At 42.2% G+C, this 20148-nt stretch overlaps 1 protein-coding gene across 1 annotated transcript in view; it reads left to right on the top strand.

The window, feature by feature from the left end:
- Positions 1-20148, top strand: part of LOC135912478 (uncharacterized) — a 56656-nt gene that overhangs the window by 20725 nt on the left and 15783 nt on the right. Inside the window, exon 6 of the mRNA XM_065444917.1 lies at positions 2957-3008. Within this exon, the coding sequence (XP_065300989.1) occupies positions 2957-3008 (52 nt within the window). The remainder of the gene's footprint in view (positions 1-2956; positions 3009-20148) is intronic.

Raw genomic sequence — 20148 nt, 5'->3', positions numbered from 1 at the left:
TTTGTCTTATTATCAGGGTCCGTTGTAACAAGAGTCGATTGTCTGTTATATGTGTATGTATGAATGAGAAGTGGAACCGAGGGGCCCGGTCTTTTGCAAGTCACAACCACATGAAGCTAGCAGACAATGACAACCAGGAAAGCATATGGGAAATTGTTTATTTATTTCAAATGTAGAAACTATAAATAAAGGGAAATGAAAGTAAATGACAAAATAACTGGCTGCAGAGGAGAACCCACAATGCGAAGCTGGTCAAATGAATTTTAAATAACATAGGCATTTTGGAACACTCTAATATGAGTTAACCCAAAGTAAATCATTTACCTAGATGTTTCATGTTTATCTAATGTCTATGCAGGTGATGGATAAGCAGTGAACTTAACAGCAGGGTATAAGAGCTTTTACTTTATTGACATATTTACATAATGGATGGTGACAGCTTAAATTATGTGTTTATCTTCCGATTGTAATTTTCAAAAGATCACAAATAACCTAGTTTTTCTTGCATGGTGAAGCACTTAATCTACATTATTCCTAAATGTTTCCAGCTCTTGATATCTGGGGCAGAGCTAAATTCTGCGGAATGCACTTGGCCGCACGTTGTTAGCACAGTGATGGCTATTACCAGAGTTTTATAGAGGTCAAATACTACACTTCCGCCCTTGATCTAAAGCTGCCATGAAGTTTTGATTGCTCTGAAAGCCGTGGGAAACTGAAGTGATTTGTTCAAATGCGTCTGAATGAGCTCAGCGGCTTAGATATCTTGGCTTTTCTATACAGTGTATCTATCTCATGCACCTGCTGTGTTCTAAATGGTAAGTTAATTGACTGCTATGCTTGTGAAACGTCCACCAATCAAATGCATGTAGTGGCACCGCTGAAACCGCCGCGTTTGAATCTGTTCAAATTGGTTTTGTAAAGTATAAAAAGACATCAATTTTGTAAGCACAATGTAAAGTCTTTGATAACCACTGTGCTGTGAAGCACAATCGCAATGTGAAGACTTTCGGTGTGAAGGCCACTGTTCCTCTATCATGCTCACGGAGCCTATGCGTTGTAAAGCAAGCTTCGGGCCGCTTACATGCAGCTTTTGAATAATAAACTGCATTTTATAAGGCCATTTTTAAAGCAACTTTCCTAACTTTGAAGTAGCTAAAATGTCCCCAGCTATTCATTCAAGTCGCCAAAAAAAGTCGCCAGTCGCAAAATAGAAAGTTTTGTTGCTAAACAGACAAGAAAGTGGCTAAACCTAGCAACAAAAATGCCAAAATGGCAACACTGATGACAGACCAGTAAATTACAAAAAGCAAAGTATGAGCTTTCAAAGATGGTTATGTTGGATTGTCCCAACAGACACGGGATGATGCAAAAGGCGGAAAGTGACACTTGTTTTGCACCGCCTGGTGACAGCCTCCTCTGCAATGCAAGCATGCAAGGTGTGTCCCGTAGGCGACTTACAGCGCAAGGAACCGTAACCCATAAGTGCTTAGTGCGATCAGCCTACCGTCATCTGCCACAGCACGTGGGTGCGAAGCCTGAAAGACAATCCTAGCTACCCAAGCAGGGGATATGTAATAATAATAATAAAAAAGCATACTTATGTGGTTGCAATTCTGAAAGAAAGCTTGGCCTCAGCCATTTAGTTTAATTTGCAAGTGTGCAGCCGACAGTCCTCATTTTATAAAGTGAGGGGGCAAACGACCTACATGAATAATTGGATTTTACTGTCTGTAAAAATTGCTTCTGACGGTAGGGGGGCAAAGTAAGTATGCTAAGTTCCCTACTGTAATTACTTAGTACAAAGTGAATGCCACTATACACAGTGACCTAAGTTGGCATCAGAGAGGTTCTTTGTGGAGTGGCATATACCCAGTGACCAAAGTCGCTGTGAAAGAGGCGTGGCACATGAAGATCGCAGCTCTGTTAAAGAAGTGCTATCTTCTGCTGAAGATTCCGATCTTTGACTCTCTCTCAAGGCAATGCCCAAAGGTCATGAAAATAGACAGTGATGTTTCTGCACAAGTGGTAGTGATGACAGTGTAAATATCTTGAGTATTCTGTCACTGTAGATGTGTTTGAGCTTAGCAAAACAACACCATAGCTTGTTTCTTACACAAGCACAGTGCTGAAGAAGTGTGCTTCAAGAGGTGCTTTGCTTTTTTTTCATTCAAGGGCTTGCAGCAGCAGATGATTGTAGATTATTTTTAGAAATAACATTATGTAAATATTTGGATGGCATTATGTTTTTTGTACTTGATCCTCCAGATAATCAGCCAATTCATACGAGCTCTTAAGTTGAATTTGTGACTTTATCTTACATTTTAACGTTGCCTAATATAGAAATGTGAATAGGAGCTTACTACATGCTACCGTTATAGTGCAAAACATGACTGTGCAAAATCCAATTATTACTTGAATATTAGGGTACTTGTAGATATTTGATATTGATTCTTAACATAGTCAAGCAGAAGAGGAGCCTAACTTTTTTTAGCTTACAAGCACCAGAGGTATAATGAGCAATTTGGTGTAAAGTAGTGAAACCTGACAACCTTGGCTATGCAGCCAGGGGATATATGTAAGCTTCACTTAATAGTGATACAAAATTTTGGGAACTAAATACTCATTTTCACTTCGTTGTCCATGTACATGTTTTATTGGGTTGTACTGTTTGTAAGCATTGCTTAGTCGCAGTTGTAAATGGAAACGGTGGGTAGTGCACCGGAATCATCAGATGTGGCAAGTGTTCAACCTGTAGTGATTTTGTGTTTCTTTTTCGTGAATATGATAAGTCTTCAAACATGCTACCATTATGTAATGTCTCCCCTGTTTCTTTTTGTCGTTAGATAATAAAGCAGTATTCCTTTATTGTTTGCAGTATAAATTAAAAGGGCAGTATATTATGTTTAAAGAATGCGAAGTATTGCCTGACTAATGTTTGTTTGCTTCTTTTTTCTAGACTCCCTGCTCAAATTAAGCAGGTTGCCATGACTCCTGAAAAGTTGAAAAATGTAAGTGCCATTTCATCTGTACTGTGTTCTGCCAGCCAGCAGCCGTTGCAGTGTGGACTTGTTAATGCAGCACCATGAAACATTAATAGCATAGCACAACATAGCATAAACAAGGATGCAGGCACACAAAAAGACAACCCGCCGCGGTGGCTTAGTGGCTGTTGGGTTGTGCTGCTAATCTGTGATAGAATGATTAAATCCATGATAGAAGGTGTAAGCGCAACTGAATGCAGACGTAGAAAGAAACAGACACACAGTGACAGCACTTTCTCCTTGTGTCTGTTTCTTTCTATGTCCGCATTATATCATTGTTAATTTAGTTAGTTAGGAATGTTTACAAGTTTATAAGGCCAATAAAACTACTGTCTTTACTTCATATAGCTATCACAATTGGTTCTTTGCCTTTCGGGCGAAACTGCAACATTTTTTTAGAAAACAGTTCAACTTATACAATAGACTTCCGCTAATTTAATTTTTTGTTAATTTGGTCCCGGCCAAAGGTCCCAGATGGCGCTCATGCATTGCAACGGGCCCCAGCTTTCGTTATTTAGATCCTAAAATTGGCCTTTGCCATTCGAACTTGACCAGTCAGCACGCACACACCTGACCCCTATGGTGAACCTAATAGAGACCCCTTTAGTGGCAGCGTCTGTCTTGGCGGAGCTTAGGGAACAGTGAATGCGGTGAGCACATGTCAAAGTCTATCGTTGAAAACGGCCATTTTTGGCCTGCCCTAGGAAGATGAAAATCTTCCTAGGGCAGGCCAAAAATGGCCATTTTCAAAGATAGATTTTGACATGTGTTCACCGCAAGTTCAAGTGCTAACCGTAGCTCACAATGTCCGATAACAGTACCCGATTCTAAAAAGCACATTTTTTTTATTTATTCTTTTCTTAAAAGAAAATTTGGCCATAAATTGCCTGCATGGTGCAATCGGACACGATACTAAAACTGCCTTCGCGGCATTCGTATGTTTTGCTGCATAAAGCAGGAGACACATGGTACGATTTGGTGTCCGATCTGACGTGCGGCACTGCATGCTCCGGCATGTGGCACACGATGATCCAGGGCACACGGGACTTGCATCCGAGCGAGCGAGGGGCACATAAGCTTTGCCTAGATTCAGTGCTTCAACTTGCACGCTCGCAAGACTTCATATTCTAGTTGGGAAATACAATATGAACAGCTTTGCACAATGCTGCTTTGCTGTGAATACACTTAAGCCTTTGTGAGTCACAAAACACTTCACAACGGTGTGTTGTCCACTGACAGCCAGCGATAAGGCCAGTAGGCCTAGCTTGGCAGATGCCGCGGCTGATGGTGCTTGCGGTCCAGTCCGAGCTTGTCGAAGAACGCTTATTTTTGCCAACATGACTAGAACTGTACACTTAGGTCGCCCGTAATTAAATACAGTTGGTGTACTCGACGCCGTAGGTATGAAGGGAAATTGTGCTCGCTAAGCGAGTAGCCTTGTTCAGGTGTTCGGTGTGTGCTGTTTACTTGCGAAATGCCCTCGTATCATGGCTCCTGATCTCGCCAGTAACTTAGTACTAGGTAGTGTACTAGGCGCTGCTTTGCTGAACAGGCACACTCGAGATAATTTTCTGAATTGGTAACAATTTTGTTTCAGAAAGAAATTGTAGCCGGCAAGAGAGAAAAGAAAGAAAAAAAGGGAAAGCTGACTGAAGAAAAAACCCGACTTTGAAAAATTGTGCAGCGAAGCTAACTTTAACTCTTTCGGGACCGGGGAAAAAACAGGCAATTCTGATGGGTGTCAAAAATTATTTTTTATTACGAATAGTCATTACGCTATATTGCTGCAATGTTTATCAAAATGTAGCTAATTAGATGGTCTTTCATGCATAAAGAAAGGTTAGACTTAAAAGTGATATATAATATTTTTAAAAAAATCTCAAATTTAAGATTTGCTGAAAGAACAACATAAGAAAGTTGGAAAAGTCATGGATATACAAGTGGAAAAACATAATAAAAAAAATTCAAGATATACAAAATGTGCTACAATGCCTCCTTTCTTGCTTGTGAAAATTTGGCACGCGTATCTACAACTGTCTTTTTTTTGTGTGAAATCTAGCTTGCACCAGTGGTCAGCCACTCAGGTCCCACGGTTCTTGTGCCACTCGACGAAGCAGTTCCGGGCAGTCGTAAAACACAAGTGAACTTGGCATGTGCTGCAAAAGACATTAGTTTTGAGCTCGATTTTCTTCTGCTCATAGCACAGCTTGCAGTTTCTGCGTTTTGCCACTTTTTCCGGCTTGTGGAGTGCATGTTTTGCGACGGGTGGTGGAGGCGTGTGCGCTTGCTTGGCACCGTCAAGATTCAGAAGCTGCCGAATGAGCTCTTCTCTAAAAGCTAGGTGGTCAAACCAGGCAGTGCGTGCCAGCTCAGGAATCTCTGGGTGCAATGTGCGGTGAGCTTGGAAGAGTTTGAAACTGTTCACACATGCAATATCGATGCAGTGGAAGAACAGAGTCTTCCACCACTGTACGCTTCTCATGAGAACATTATAATATCCAATCATTTGATCCGATTTATCTACGCCTAGCATGCCAGCATTATAATCATGGATCAGCAGAGGCTTTGTTATAGATATCTGAGTCCAGGAGTTTTGCCTTCTTTCCCTTCTTTTTGCGGTGACCGTGTCATTTGCAGTATGAACCGTGCTCATCATGTTGACAACACGCCGGTCTTTCCACTGAAGGTACAGGATGTTCTGATCGCGCAACCATCGAATGTCGCCACGTCGAGCTTTTTTTTCCCACCGTGCATCCTTCAGTTCGGCAGGAAATCCTCGGCGATCCTTGCGTGTGGTTCCGCAAGCCAATGTTTTTCGGCTGAGAAGATGACTGAACAGGCTAGTAGAAGTGTAAAAATTGTCCATAAAGATCCTGTAGCCCTGATCAAGATATCTGTGACACAGCTGGCAAACTACGTCGAAAGCTAAGCCATGGGGCCCTGGCTGCTCACGCTTACCGGTATACACACTAAACTGCACAGTATATCCGGTGCCAGGGTCAGCTAGGACCCACAGCTTGTAGCCCCATTTTGTTACTTTGATATACTTTGATATACTGTCGGATGCCTGACCGCCCTTTCGATTTCACCATGCGCTCATCCACGGAAAGATCGCGATGTGGCTGGAAAAGATTCGCTGACACTTTGTTCATGTGTTGCAGGAGCCACCACATGTATCGGAGCTTTCCTCTTGAACTTTGAGTGACATCGTCCAAGTCTGCAACTTGCAACATTGCGAGTAGAGCTATGAACCGGCGTCGCCGCATGATCCGTGGTGGGAGCAGACCGCTGTACAGATCTCCTACGTTCCAATACAGCTTCAGCCGAGGAACCTTCACAACGCCCATGTAAATTACGAGTCCGATAAACTTTAGCATTTCACTTGGGGTGACTTCTTCCCAAGATCCATCGGAACAAGCATGCGTTGGTTTTTCCAAAATGTGAGTCCAAGCATACTTGTTCGTGTTGTCACAAATTGTTTCGATCACATTCATCGAGAAAAACAGAAGAAAGAAGTCCAGAGCAGTCAAGAATTTCTTTGATCCGCTTCTGAGCGCCACGCCCACTTCTGCGTCCAAGTACACGCCAGGTTCCCGTCGCGGCGAAAACTCAATCCGCTTCTGCGCTGGCGGCAGCAGATCATTGCCGTAGCTTGTTGAGACCCTATCAAGTAAAGATAAAATAATGAGAACATATAGCGAGCCCGTTCACCTACTCCAGAAAGAAATGAATGTGGAACTATGCTCACCTTCGGCTACTAGATGAAGTCCGTGGCTCATCATCATCCGAATCGGAGTCCGAAATAAAATCGGAGCTGCCGAAGTCGTCTTCAGACTCTTCGCTGCTCGGTTCATCAAAAAAATCCGTTGCCGAAGCAGCGGAATCGCGCGATTGACGGCGTTCTTTTCGAGCGACCGGACGCGAGCACGACGCCATTTTCCACTGCGTCCGCCGCCGCCGCAATCGAGAAAATTCTCTCTCGCGTATCGCCACCTGCTGGAAATGAAAGAAACTATGCCGAAACCGAGAGTCTAGTTCCTGACGACCTCCTAGATGGAGCTACATGTCCAAGCGCGCGGAAATTTGAACGGGGCAGTGCGCGCAAAACCGTCGATCATATATGATCGATGGCCTATGGGCCGGTCCCGAAAGTGTTAAGAAACCTGCCCTTATTGTGCAACACATATTAGACCCTTGCCCATTTTTGTGCTGTAGAAATCGGGTGCGCGTTAGATTTCTACTTTGTTCAGAAGCTTTATTGTCATTTCAACATTAGTTTTCTATATTGAACGCATACAAAGTGGGCATGCATTTGATTCGTGGGCATGTTAGAATTGGAAAAAAACTGTCAAATGAATCAGCGGTGTGTTTTGGCAGTTTTTCAGCATCTTGTTTAATTCGACCCGCCGTATTGCTTGATCTATTTCGTCAGTCCTGTCAGGGTGGAGTTCGTGGAAGTTATCTGTATGGTGAAATGTATTACAATCACTTGAACAGGCCTATGAAAACATACGAAATAAGATGCTGTTAAGAGGAATCTTTACCTTTGGAGCTCTAATATGAGTATACAAGGGAAGAGAGAAATAATTTTGCTTGGAATCCACTGCGCTGAATTTAATGAGGCTTGTTGAATGTGAACTTAAAGGGTTCCGAACCACCCCTCGAGCGTGGTGAAAAAACACAGTCCAGGGATGGCATGCGCTGCTGTACCACCTCGGCCATATTTTACAGTCGTGCGCAGCACGTGGAGCTTTCAAGCGGAGCATGAAGTCACTTTTTTCCCAATATTTTTTCAAACGAGGCCTTCTCCTCACCCGTTGCGAAGCTGCCGGCAGCTTGTTTATGTTGTCATATGCAAGATTCCCATAGACGGCTACTATTGGCTGATAGCTGACATCGATCAAGAAGGGTGTTTGGGTCAGTGCACTTGTTCCTACTGTTACTGCGTATATTTATTGATGCAGTTTACTAAACAGGCTGAAGTAAGCGAAAAGCTGCTTTTGGAATTTCAATACGAATTACGTACTTTCGAAAGAAGATGACTATCGTCTGCTCATGCAAGGCTGCAGCTAACTGCGTAGGAATTAAAATTTGGCCACACTGCTTGTTGATGTCGTAATCATCGAATCTTGCTAATTTTGATTAGTTTTGAACACTCAATTAGCCTTAAACCACGCAAAACAACAATCTCATTACTGCCAGAAATGTGCTAATTTCTGGTGTTATTATGTTCTAATATTTTATTTCAGCATGTAGTAGTCACAGCATATACTGCGATACATAAAATTATAGCCTGATCACTGGTGTTTTGAATGGATGTATAGCAGTAATAATTTCTCAGACAATTTTTGAGAATTCTTATGTGAAACTTCAAAGAAGCACTTCAAGGAACATGAATGTAATACGAAAGTAATAATCTGCCGTTTTTAGTATAAGTACTGAGAGTAAAAAAAATATACAAAATATGCATCTGGTTCCTAGTTTGCAACTTTCGAAAGTCAGATCGACTTCCCTGTAGTGACGGCATTTTCATGTCAGATACAACTTCCTTATAATGAGGTTTTACTGTATGCTCATTTTATAATTGATTTCTGGGCATTGTGATGCACAAAAAATAAAGTGGTTTATTGTATGTTCAGTACTATAAAATTTTTCTTTGAATATGTCGCTTGTCATCCCTTGCACGTGTTCTGTATCAGACTGATAATGCTGTTTACAAAAATTTTTGTATACATTCACAATTTTACAGCGAAAGCTGTATATGACTAACCTTCTGTAGTTTTTTCGCCGTCCGGCAACAGAAAAAATCATCATGTCGGTCAATCCTGGTGATAGTGCAGAAAGGGTCCAAGCTCAATGGCACATAACCCTGTGGGCTCGAGAACTTGTAACGTGCCCTTGAACTATTCCTGTCACACGTGGGACCCAAAGAGGTCCCAGGCACACGGGTAAGAACAGTTGTTTTTAAAAAAATGTTTCGTACAAATTTTTCAAAAAGGACTTAGAAATTCTCAGCACCAACTGCACAAATGCGCTAGTGCCACTGCTTGCGCGTTCGTCGTCGTCGTCGTCTTCCACAGCAGGCTCCTTTGTGCAAGAAACTTTCATCATCAGCAATGGCGCGAGTGTCGTCGTCTTCCATAGCTGGCTTCATTGCCACTCATCATTCCAGCATAAAATTTACTTCTCTTCCGTCATCGTAATTGGGAGGCCGCGTCTACGGGGCTATGAGCCATTGATTAAGGGGGTGTGAGCCATTCAACAGCTGCATTATTGATGGAGCAGACACGTATAGTTCGTACACCCGAAGAACAACATGCGTACGAGGAGCGCCGGAGGGAACAGCAACGAGAATGTAAACGGCACCGACGTGAAACGACCACCGACGAAGAGCATTCCCATGATGCTGAACGAAAACAACAATCACGAGCCTGGGCACCTCCGAACGAGCAACGATGCCAGACTCGCAACACAAAAATGACAACCATTCCACTCTGTGAAGATGGAATGGTTGTCATTTATTTTAATGCTTGCAGTATTATGTCGTTAAATTACAATTTATCATTTATGAAAGAAGAAAACCTTATAGTTTAGTTGTGACCGTCAAGATTTTTCTTTTACAAATACCTAAATCAGCGTACTTGTACGTCTGAGGCTATTTTGTATGGTTTGGATTTTTTATACGGATTACTATAAAACTGTGCTACATTCGGGTGGAGGACAATTTTCCCTTTCGTGAACCTTTCTCCACCTTGTAGGATTCTTCAGAACTGCTTTGCCATAAAAGCAAACACGCGAAACAGGGAGCTTAGAGATAGACCGCAGCACATGCTACACTCTAGATCTAGCAATATCACTGCCTGCTAAAATTCCTGCCTTTATGCATAACCATGCTGTGCCTGCATAACATGAAATTTCATTAATTGTCATCCATGTAAGAACATCAATTGCAGTCTCCCACATTTCAGGTAGTCCATTTCTGCCTCCTTCTGACATAACTAGCTAAACATTTCTACGAGTCGATAGCTCTGGTCAACGTGCTGCCATGAGGCTAGATAAAGTGAACTACGCTGTCATATTTTTTTTTTAATTTATAGGAACCGGAACTAAACCAAAGAGAAATTGGAGCACGTTGATCCCGAAGTGAACTGTTTTTTGGCGAGTCTGAGTCCGAGTGACTTCGGCTGAGTAGAATTTACCTATGTAAGTCTGAGTCTGAGTGGGCCTGGCTGAGTAGAATACTAGTGAGTCTGAGTCCAAGTAAACCGTAAGCAAATATATTTTGTTTGTAAGACTGAGTGAGCTCTGTTAATTTGGCCGACCTATGCTTTGCACTGCCACAACGGATTTTGTTTGTAAGAGTTTGGTGGAATCTGACATGGGGAAATGCACCCACTGTGCCGATTTGTCACATAGGTGTCCGAATGTGCATGCAAACTTCTACAAATAATAAAAAAATCTGAAAAAAGATAAAACAGATTTTGAAGTGGACATATAGTGTTATCTATGACATTTGTAAACTTCTCCAGCATATGTTGACTGCTGCGGCATCCACGAATAGATCTTTCAACCAACAATACCTCCCGCCTGGCAAATCACCAGCGTTAGCAGCCAGTGCATCAGTTTCTTTGCATGTACTGAACTCAACACTTGATAACCTTTGATTGTAATATTATTTTTTCTTGTATGTTTTCATAGGCCTGTGCATGTACTTGTTATGCTTTTGGCTGACTGTATAAATAAGGAGTTTAACCTCTATAGGGGGACCTTTGACACAACTCTAGTTTCTTTTTGTTTGTCAATCACAAAGAGTTGCGTCACACCGATTTTGAAGTAAGAATATTTTAAGGTGTTCATGAAATCCCTACTATGACAGCTTTCAACAAGTTAGGTAAGTGAAATTGATAATTGGGCATCTTTTCTTGCAGGAAAGCAAACTCGAGAAAGCAAACTTGTATTACAAGGAAAGAAACCAGAATGCTAATGCATACGGCATGGCTAAGAAAGCTTAGCAAAAAAATTTTTTACTCCCACACAGATGCCTGAACAAAGTGACTTTAAACAGCAAATTTAGGTTCACTTTAGCAATCTTCTTTGGCATCTTGCTTATACAGGACAGAGATTAGGGTCGTTTCAACTTGGCATCTTTTCTGTTCTCTATGTCATTAGTGGTTCAAGATACAGTTGCACCCACTTATACCTAGTGAACCATTTATGTCCAGTAGATGTCCATAGAACATCATGTTTTAGACATTACACATATCCTATAGATATCTATATTTCTCCAAACAACATTACAAATACGTACTATGGATAATCTAAGTCCCATCTAGATCACGTTGCTGTAACGTTGAAAGGATGTCGCAGCTGGACCTAAGTGACCTCTAATAGACGTTCCTTTTATGGATACAGGAGGTTCATAGAACATCTAATGGAGCTTTCCTGTTCACGCTATAATGAGCTGCATACCTGCAAGTGCCACAGCAGATGTACTATTGAATATAAATGAAATGCGAACAGCTGAGTGTGTGGCTGAAGCATAACTGAACACACAATGTGCGGCGTCGGCCAGCCATCGGTATACACATGCATGTGGGTTCGGCGTGGAATGCAGGACTGCCTGTCCTAGTGCATTATGTAACCTGTATTTTATTTGAAGCTTGTATTCTCACCCTGCCGTTGCAGTGCCATTCCTATCTGCGCAGGGGTGTAGCAGGGGGCTTATAAGGCTTTAGCCCCCCCCACCCCCCAAAAGGTTTTTCGTGCTGTCCATGCACCGCTGGCCAAAGCAACCCCCGGCGCCTGAAATCATGCTGGATTTTGTCTAGAATGTCTTTTTCACGCTTGAAAATACATTTCAGCATGAACATGGCGAAATCGGGCTGGATTCTGTGGCAACGCCCATGCACCGGGAGTCGCCTAACGCAAGGAGCCCCATCTGAGCACAAAGTTTCAAGGGCGTTTTGATGTTGAGTGGGCTCGTCGTGGCATCTCGCGGTGACTGCAGAATCTATGGATCGCATGTATTTTAATTTCGAAATTTTATGGGTATGAAGTTCTACAACTTTTAATGCGAAAGGTGCATTGACATTTCTAAAGTTGCGCTTTAGATTTTAAATTCCGGAACTTTGTGGGTTTAATGTTGTTATAAACAGTTGATGCCAAAGGTGCATTGCATTTTTAGTCGTACATCAGACCATACAATTCGACAAGCCAAATAAACACACTATTAGACAAGTTGACAAAGCACGCAGCGAGGTCTGATGAGACGAGGTGTTGTGGTGGTTCATTTTTGCCGTCATGTCACAGAAAAGAATATCAACATTATTTTTTCACCTGCGCCAGGGCATTCATGTTAAAACACTAAAGCCAGCAAAGGTTCTGATTCATTTTTCTACTTTGACTTTAATTCGTGAGGACACGTTGAGCCTCTTCAATTTGGTTGTTCTTGCTACCCGCGGGCTGGCAGAGCCAGCCAGAGCGCATGCACTTTTCTCGTGTTGCTCGAACACCGCTCGGCGCACTTCAGTGTGCGTTTATTTTTCTGTGGCTGAGTGGATTTTTGCCTGGAAGAGTTTTCGACGCTTTCTAGCTAGCAGGCAAGAAAAAGAAACAGTGGTCGCATGCCGCCATCACTGCGGGACTTGACGGGTTGCAACGCGTTCGCTTGAGCGCAACCTCTCTGAAAAATTTTGTCTCGCCAAGGATACCGAGCAGTATCCATATGTTTCTCTGTGAACCAAGCGTCTCACGTTTTCGATATTCCTTTGGTAGCCACATTAGGTGCCCAAAGTAGGCATTCAATTATGGTCAACATGCTTTCCTTTGCGTTTATTTATTTCCGTGCCCCCGGCCCACAAAAGAAAAAAGTGACATTGTTGCGGCGCAGCGAATTGTCGCGTGGTGAAAGTTCTATTTTGTTACTTCTTTTGCGACAAGTAATGGGCCACGGGACGCTTCAGTTACCAGATATTCTTATTATATTATTGCGGTAGCAATTATATGGACGCTCCAGGCGCTTTCTTGCCATCGCCCTCATGTTCCATATAAAGTCCAAGGGCGATAACATCGTGACTGCGCGCCACATTCTGTGTGTGCGAGTGAAACGTAAGGGCGGGGGGAGGGGGGTGTGGCTTGGGTGAGCCGACGATGGTGGCTCAGTCTTGTGTGCGCAAGGGAGAAAAGCGGCCAGGAAGTGCGCCGCCTTCTGTCGTGCGTGATACATCAGGGAGAGTTGAGGGAGGCGGGGCTGTGATCTGTGAATCTGTGATTGCGCAACATGTTTATTTGCCTTGTTATATGCATTATATACTGTGACTTTTTCTTAGACACATAGATTTATTGGAGACTTATAAGTATATCTAAATTTCTTGTTGTGAGGTCTTGTGTATAAGTGCAGTGAACTTTGTTTCCAGTGCACTTTTTTGCCCTTTATCAAGCTGTATCTTCGCATTTCTAATGTACGAGGGTGAGTCAGATGTAAGTGAGCCAAACCACCCCGCGCAATAATGGTTCAGTTCATTATGTGCGAGGCATGCGTGTAGCACACAGGCATATCTCATTTCAAAAGTGACACACAGGTGTGAGGATAGATGTTCTTTAATGCTCTCATACACTGGGTTGAACATGGTTGTGTGGCATAATGGACGCTCCAAGAGTTCAACGGCGTGGTGTCCTGAGGTTTTTGACAGCTGAAGGCGTTTCAAAAAAAAAAAAAAAAAAATTTGTTGCCGTCTGGCTGTTGTGTACATTGAACATTGCATTTCATTGGCCACTATGAAGCGTTGGAGGAAACAGCTCAAAGAAGGACATGAAAGTTGCAAGGACGATCCCAGAGCAGGCCAAAACCACCATACAATCACCCGCAACACAATTGCAAAGGTTGATAAGCTGATTAGACAAGCACAGAGGATAAGCATAGATGAACAGGCAGAGCGTGTGAACATCAATAAAGGTTCGGTTCACACCATAATACATGAACATCTTGGTTATTGGCTCATGTGTGTTCAATGGATGCCCAAGATTTTGAACCACCGCCAGAAGATGGAGAAGTTCGGCGCTGCCTTGACTCATCTGATCCGGTATCATAATGACGATGACGACTTCTTGGCTGCAATTGCGACCGGGAATGAATCATGATGCCACAACTACAAGCTTGAAACACGACGGCAAAGCTTACAGTTGAACCATTCGAACTTACCACCCCCAAAGGTAGCAAAGGCCGTTATTACTGCTGGAAAGGTGTTGTTGACTTTTTTTCGATCGTCAGGGGCCATTACTGACAGAATTTGCTAAACCTGGAGAGGCTATCGATTGTTTCTGATGTTCTAAAACGCCGGACCGGCTGCGTGTCGCAATCAAGAACAAACGACATGGAAAATTGACAAATGGGGTCATCTTACTCCACGACAATGCTCGTGCCCACATCGCTGATGTGGTTAACACAAAACTGGTAAAGTTCAAGTGGGAAACGCTGCAACATCCACCATACAGCCCAGACCTGTCGCCTTGCGACTTCCTCATTTTCGGGCAATTGAAAACAGCTGTTCAAGGGAATGAGATTCGTGTCGGATGGTGACATGAAAGAGTTAGTTAGGGACTTTTTGAAGCAGCAACCTAAAGAGTTTCATGAGACAGGAATCGCGTGACTCGTTAGTCTGTGGGACAAATCTCTAAATGCTCATGGAGACTACTTTTAAATAAAGCACCCCGTTTGTCATATATTTGCATTGGCTCACTTTAATTTGACCTGCCCTCGTATATTTTGCAGAACTCCTGCTTTTTATGTGTGCTCTCTGTTGCAACTATAATTTCGGTGCAATTATAATACATGACCGGTGACAGCTGCTCTTGCGCAGTACACTGGAACAAATGACAGTGTCATTGACATTTTTCCCTGGCCATTGCATATGTACAAAAATGTAAACAAGGTTCTTGTATGACAAAGTTCCATTAACATATTTGTCCTCAACTTGTTCATTTCATGGCCTTTACATATTTCATATCAGCGGCGTGCACTGCTTTGCTGGTTTCTAATTGATATAGTTATAAAGATCATGTGATATTTTATTTACTTATTAAATAGACAAAAACATCGAAGCATTGATATCACTTATTTCGAGCACAATTTTTTTAACATACAAGTAAATTATACCCGCCGTGGTTGCTCAGTGGCTATGGTGTTTGGCTGCTGAGCACGAGGTCGCGGGATTGAATCCCGGTCACGGCGGCCGCATTTCGTTGGAGGCGAAATGCAAAAACACCCGTGTACTTATATTTAGGTGCACGTCAAAGAACCCCAGGTGGTCAAAATTTCCGGAGTCCTCCACTACGGCGTGCCTCATAATCAGAAAGTGGTTTTGGCATGTAAAACCCCATAATTTAATTCTTTTAGTTCATTATTTTATGAAAAAATGCATACTTTATTGTCTGGACAGTGCGTAGCGTTCAAGAATTTGTTTTCAGCATCTTTGGCAATGGCAATGCAGTTATTATTCATGTATTTGATTCCTTGGCAAATTATGTAAGGAGGAGGCCAAGCTGCAACATAAGCCCCTTCGTACGAAATTTCTGGCTACGTCACTGTATCTGCGATGTTGTGGCACTGTTGTTGCTTCTCCAGTGCAATACATTTTTGGTGATATTCAAATTATGATTAGACACTGGCAGCGTTGATGCTGGTAACAAAAGCAAAGCAACGGACATTATGAAAGTGGGTGCCAGCTATATCATGCTACAGATGCAGCGATGATGCTAGCCATCATAAAAGTGTATACTGCCAGGCGGGAATGGCACAGCTGCGGAGAGATGAGAAAACAACTTTCGGACAAAATATGAGGGTCGTTTATCGTAGTAGGGAAAGCAGCACTGCACTCTGCGCAAGAACCACATGCCCATGCACGTGTACCACGACTGGCCGATGACATGCGCTGTACCTTTAGTTATGCTTCGGTCACACGCTCCCCTGTTCGCATTTCATTTGTCCTAAATGTTACATCTGCTGAGGCAAACTAATGCCACAGTTACCACCATTGTCGGCAAGTAGCTGGTGACCTTGCTTGAAATGCTTGGTCAACATGTAAACGTGTAAATGTCAAAATATAGATTGCAACACTCATGAGGTATCTTTCTTATTAGGACGAAATCCTTAAATGGTTCATGGGTAGAAAAATCCGATTGTGGCAACAAAATTGGGGCTCGAACCCTCGACCTTTGGTGTTAAATAGGGTGAAGCGAATTAAGGCACAGTTAAGATAGAATTAATTAAGGCACTCTAATCCGCAACCTTTGGTGGGAGTAGAAACATGACATTTGGTGTTAATTAAGGCAAGATAATTAAAGTAATTAAACCAACATGGATATATGGGCAAACCGGTCATATCTCCAAGTTGGACTCTGATTGACGTGATAAAGGTCGAGAGTTGAACCCACTACCTTGGCATTAATGAAGCCGAGGTTAATTAAGATAGAGTTAAATCATTTGAACTCTTGACATTTGGTGTTAATTAGGGGGAAGTTAAATCAGGCACAGTTAATCAAGGTCGAATTAAGACACTCAAACCCATGTCTTCTGGTGGGAGTTGAGCCCATAATCTTTGGTGATAATTAGGGGAACCTTAATTAGGGTATTGGTAATTAAGGTGCTGCTAATTTAGTAAGAGTTGATTGTGGCACTCAAACTCTCAAGCTGTGCTGACAGAAAACGAGTAATAGTAAATGCATTTGAATTAGAATGACAAGCAATTTAATGATGTCTTGCAAGCATCCATGCTTTTGCCTTCATCCTCTTTAGCATACACTAACGTGACTGTCAACTTTTATTTATAGTCCTAGCAATCATCGAAATGTGAAAACTGGGCTCACAAAATCTATCTATATTTTGATCATTATGAACTATTACAAATCCAACTATGGCTACATGAAAAAAGTTAGTTCAGTAAGCACTAGGTAAAGCACACAAGTGAGTCTCGCAATGTCATATCAACATTACTGTTTAATAATACAGTTGATAAAGCTTTATTGCAAGGATGATTGGCACCCAGCCAGGCACATGTATGAAAATATTCATTGCTAGTTCTAGCTGTACACAAACAGGTTAAATGTGGATATATAAAAAAGAAAACTACAACAAAGAACTTCAGTTAAAAATTCTTGAAAATTCAACTTAACTAAAACAAAAGTAATGAGAAAAAGGGTTAACACTAAGAAAATGACTAGCAGTCGCAATGCCACAGTTATATTTAAAAAGATTCAAAGTGATTAGTATGAGGTAATATCACATACTGATGAATGATCAAAAGGGTATGGCCTGCATGCCAGCACCTGCTTCTGGGGCCACGAGATTCAAGATAAAAAGTCTGTACTTTCTAGCTATTTTTAAAAATATTATTGCGATACAGTATTATCGAGCGATGCTCAAAAGACGGGCTGCCGCGAGAACGACGATGAAGTTGGTTGCTGCCTTTAGCGCGAGCGAGGGTTGGCCTGACTGTCTGGCTCCAGTGTAAATAGCCTGTAAATAGCCTCTTTTGTCTGTCTTTTCACACGTAACAATATGTACTCAAAGAAAATCCGCACAAGCAGAATCCTGAGATGGAATATTCATCTTGATAGGCAACTTGTCCAGGCAGCTTCCCACACAACGAAAGTGCCAAGAACATAATGCTGCTGGAGACTTGGAGATAAGCATTACAAGTGAAAAATATCTCTTGACACTTGGAGGAGCGCTAGAAACCAAGTGATACAAACATCTCTGAAAAATGAACTACTGAAATGTTGCCCTCAGGACGTTTCTGTAAGCGCTTTGCAAAGCAAACAAATGTACCACAAATAACAGTCGGAAGCACTGCTCTAAATTTCAGTACGCAACTGTACAGTTCTGCCTAGTATATACGTACTTTGATCATGGTCTACCGAACAAAAGTTGAAGAGACACACCAATGAAGCGCGCTTCATGTTGCTCGCACGCGGTAACTTACCCTACACTTGCTTCGAGGCTAGAGCGTACTAGATTAAGGTTGAGCGGGACGAGCAGCTGGGGCGGCGCATTGCTTGCAGTGAGGTGCGCAACAACGAAAAATACTCTGGTGGCACTGCGATTGAAGTTTGCAAGAATTGACTGATGGGTTAGTTGGTTCATTATCACAGAAAGAATAGAGCTTCAAGGTGGTCATGGTCTTGTTGGTACTGCCTTTTTGCTCAGTATAAAAGGCTCAGTTAGTTAGTTTAGGTTAGTTAGCGCAGTGTGTGTGTGGCTCCTCTTTTGTGTCCAGTCTTGAAGTGCCGTTCCTTCTGCGATCGAAGTGGGTCGGGCCGCATCAAGGTCGCGCCGTTGAAAACTGCTGGCAATGCTTCTCGGAAGGGTCATTCTTACTACTTCGCGCGCTGGTACATGCCTTCAGACCGATCAAACGGTGTTATAATTGCATATGACATGTATTTATGCCTTAGGAATAGATGCCGTTCTTTCTCTTCTTTATTTCAATTCATTTTTTTAAATGCCGCTCAGTGATTACGCATGCATTGCGGCCGCAGTGTCGGCTTTCATTCTACTATGTTATTGTGCAGTTCCCTTTAGAGAACAAATACTTTTTTTGTTCTTCAAGCAGCACGTATCTTTCGTGTGTATTTTTGCGCATATAGTTTTCCATCAGTAGGACTTGTGGAACGCAGACGGAAAAACGTGTAAACTTCCTGCTTGCTGCTTCAAACAAATAAAATATATCTGCTCCATTTGGCACCCTGTATTCAGATTTATGAGAAGTATTCTTGTAGAAAAAGAAAAAAAAACTGCAGTGCAACATTCCATTCATGTTTCTGTCTTCCTCGTGTAACAGAGTGCGGAGTAATTGGTAGGGTTCTTTTATTGCGTTTGGACCTCGGGCGCCGAAAACAGCTTTAGGTAGCCATTATATATGCTAATATTTGGCCGGCAATACGTGTGAAATTTTTTGTCCAGTTCATGCTTAACAAAAAAGAAAAAGAAAGGAAAGAAAACAAGTGGCACGGTAGCCTAATTAGTGGCCACATATTGGATATGGCATGTTGCGCTGCTAAATTCGAGCCCACAGGTTGAAACCAGGTCGAGCGGATTTGATGAGAACGAAATGGAAAAACACTGGTGTACTTCTGTATAGGTGCACATTAAAGAGCCCCAGGTGGTAAGAACTGAACACGGTGCCTCGTAGTTGTATTGCCAGACATAAAACGCCAGAATTTGTATGATCTAAAGAAAAAGAAGAAGGGATGGTAACTGCATTCTTGGGCCTTTTTATGGGGGTGTAAATGAAAGAAATTATTCTCGAGTCTGATTTCTGCGAAGAACATGTTGCACTTATTTTTCGTACCTAAATGTAATGCCATTCCCAACTGTACGTCGATCCGCTCAACTAAGCAGCTTCTGTATTATAAACGGCTGCTTTCCATTAACCGGTGCACTATCACAGGAATAATAATGAAGCAATTAAAGTAACGCATGCCTCACATACACTTGGAGATGCACTGATGAAAATATACAAAACGTTTTGCCTACATCTTGAAACACTTCGTATTGGAGCTGTGCTGCAAATTTTATTAATATGTGTGAATTGTGTTTGTAAAAAGATTCGGAACGTAGATGCTTGAGTATTTGCTCTCCATGTCAGTATATCGTGCAGTGGGTTCCCTTTCTTTGTTGTTTTTCGGAATGTTTTACATTCAGCATATACTTCAAGTGGCTAGGTGGGTGCTTTCCAAGTATGCTAGACATGAAATAGTTATGTTCTTATATCTGGTGTTACTTTAGAGCATTCTTGCATGGGGTCCACATTCCGTAAACTTGACAAAACTCATTCAAGAATTGGAAAATTTCAATCCTTTCTGATGCTGTACGCTTTTTGTGACTCTGAAGATGCAAGAAATGTGGTGAAACAAAATTTTCAAAAGACAGAATCAATTGTGACCCTTGAAGCAGTTAAAAAATGGTCGCAGTCACTCATACTTTAAGCCTTCCTTGCGCCTACTCCACATGTTTATTGTTTTCGTGGTAACAGCATTGCCAGCACTTGCGATAACAGGCTGCAATAAAGTCAACCCCAAGAAGCAGTCTTCCTCTGCATCTACTTGTAAG

The sequence above is a fragment of the Dermacentor albipictus genome, chromosome 1, assembly GCF_038994185.2.
Source record: "Dermacentor albipictus isolate Rhodes 1998 colony chromosome 1, USDA_Dalb.pri_finalv2, whole genome shotgun sequence".
Classification (NCBI taxonomy): domain Eukaryota; kingdom Metazoa; phylum Arthropoda; class Arachnida; order Ixodida; family Ixodidae; genus Dermacentor; species Dermacentor albipictus.
Note: the sequence above shows the minus strand (reverse complement) of the source record. Positions and strands in the feature narration are given on the sequence as shown.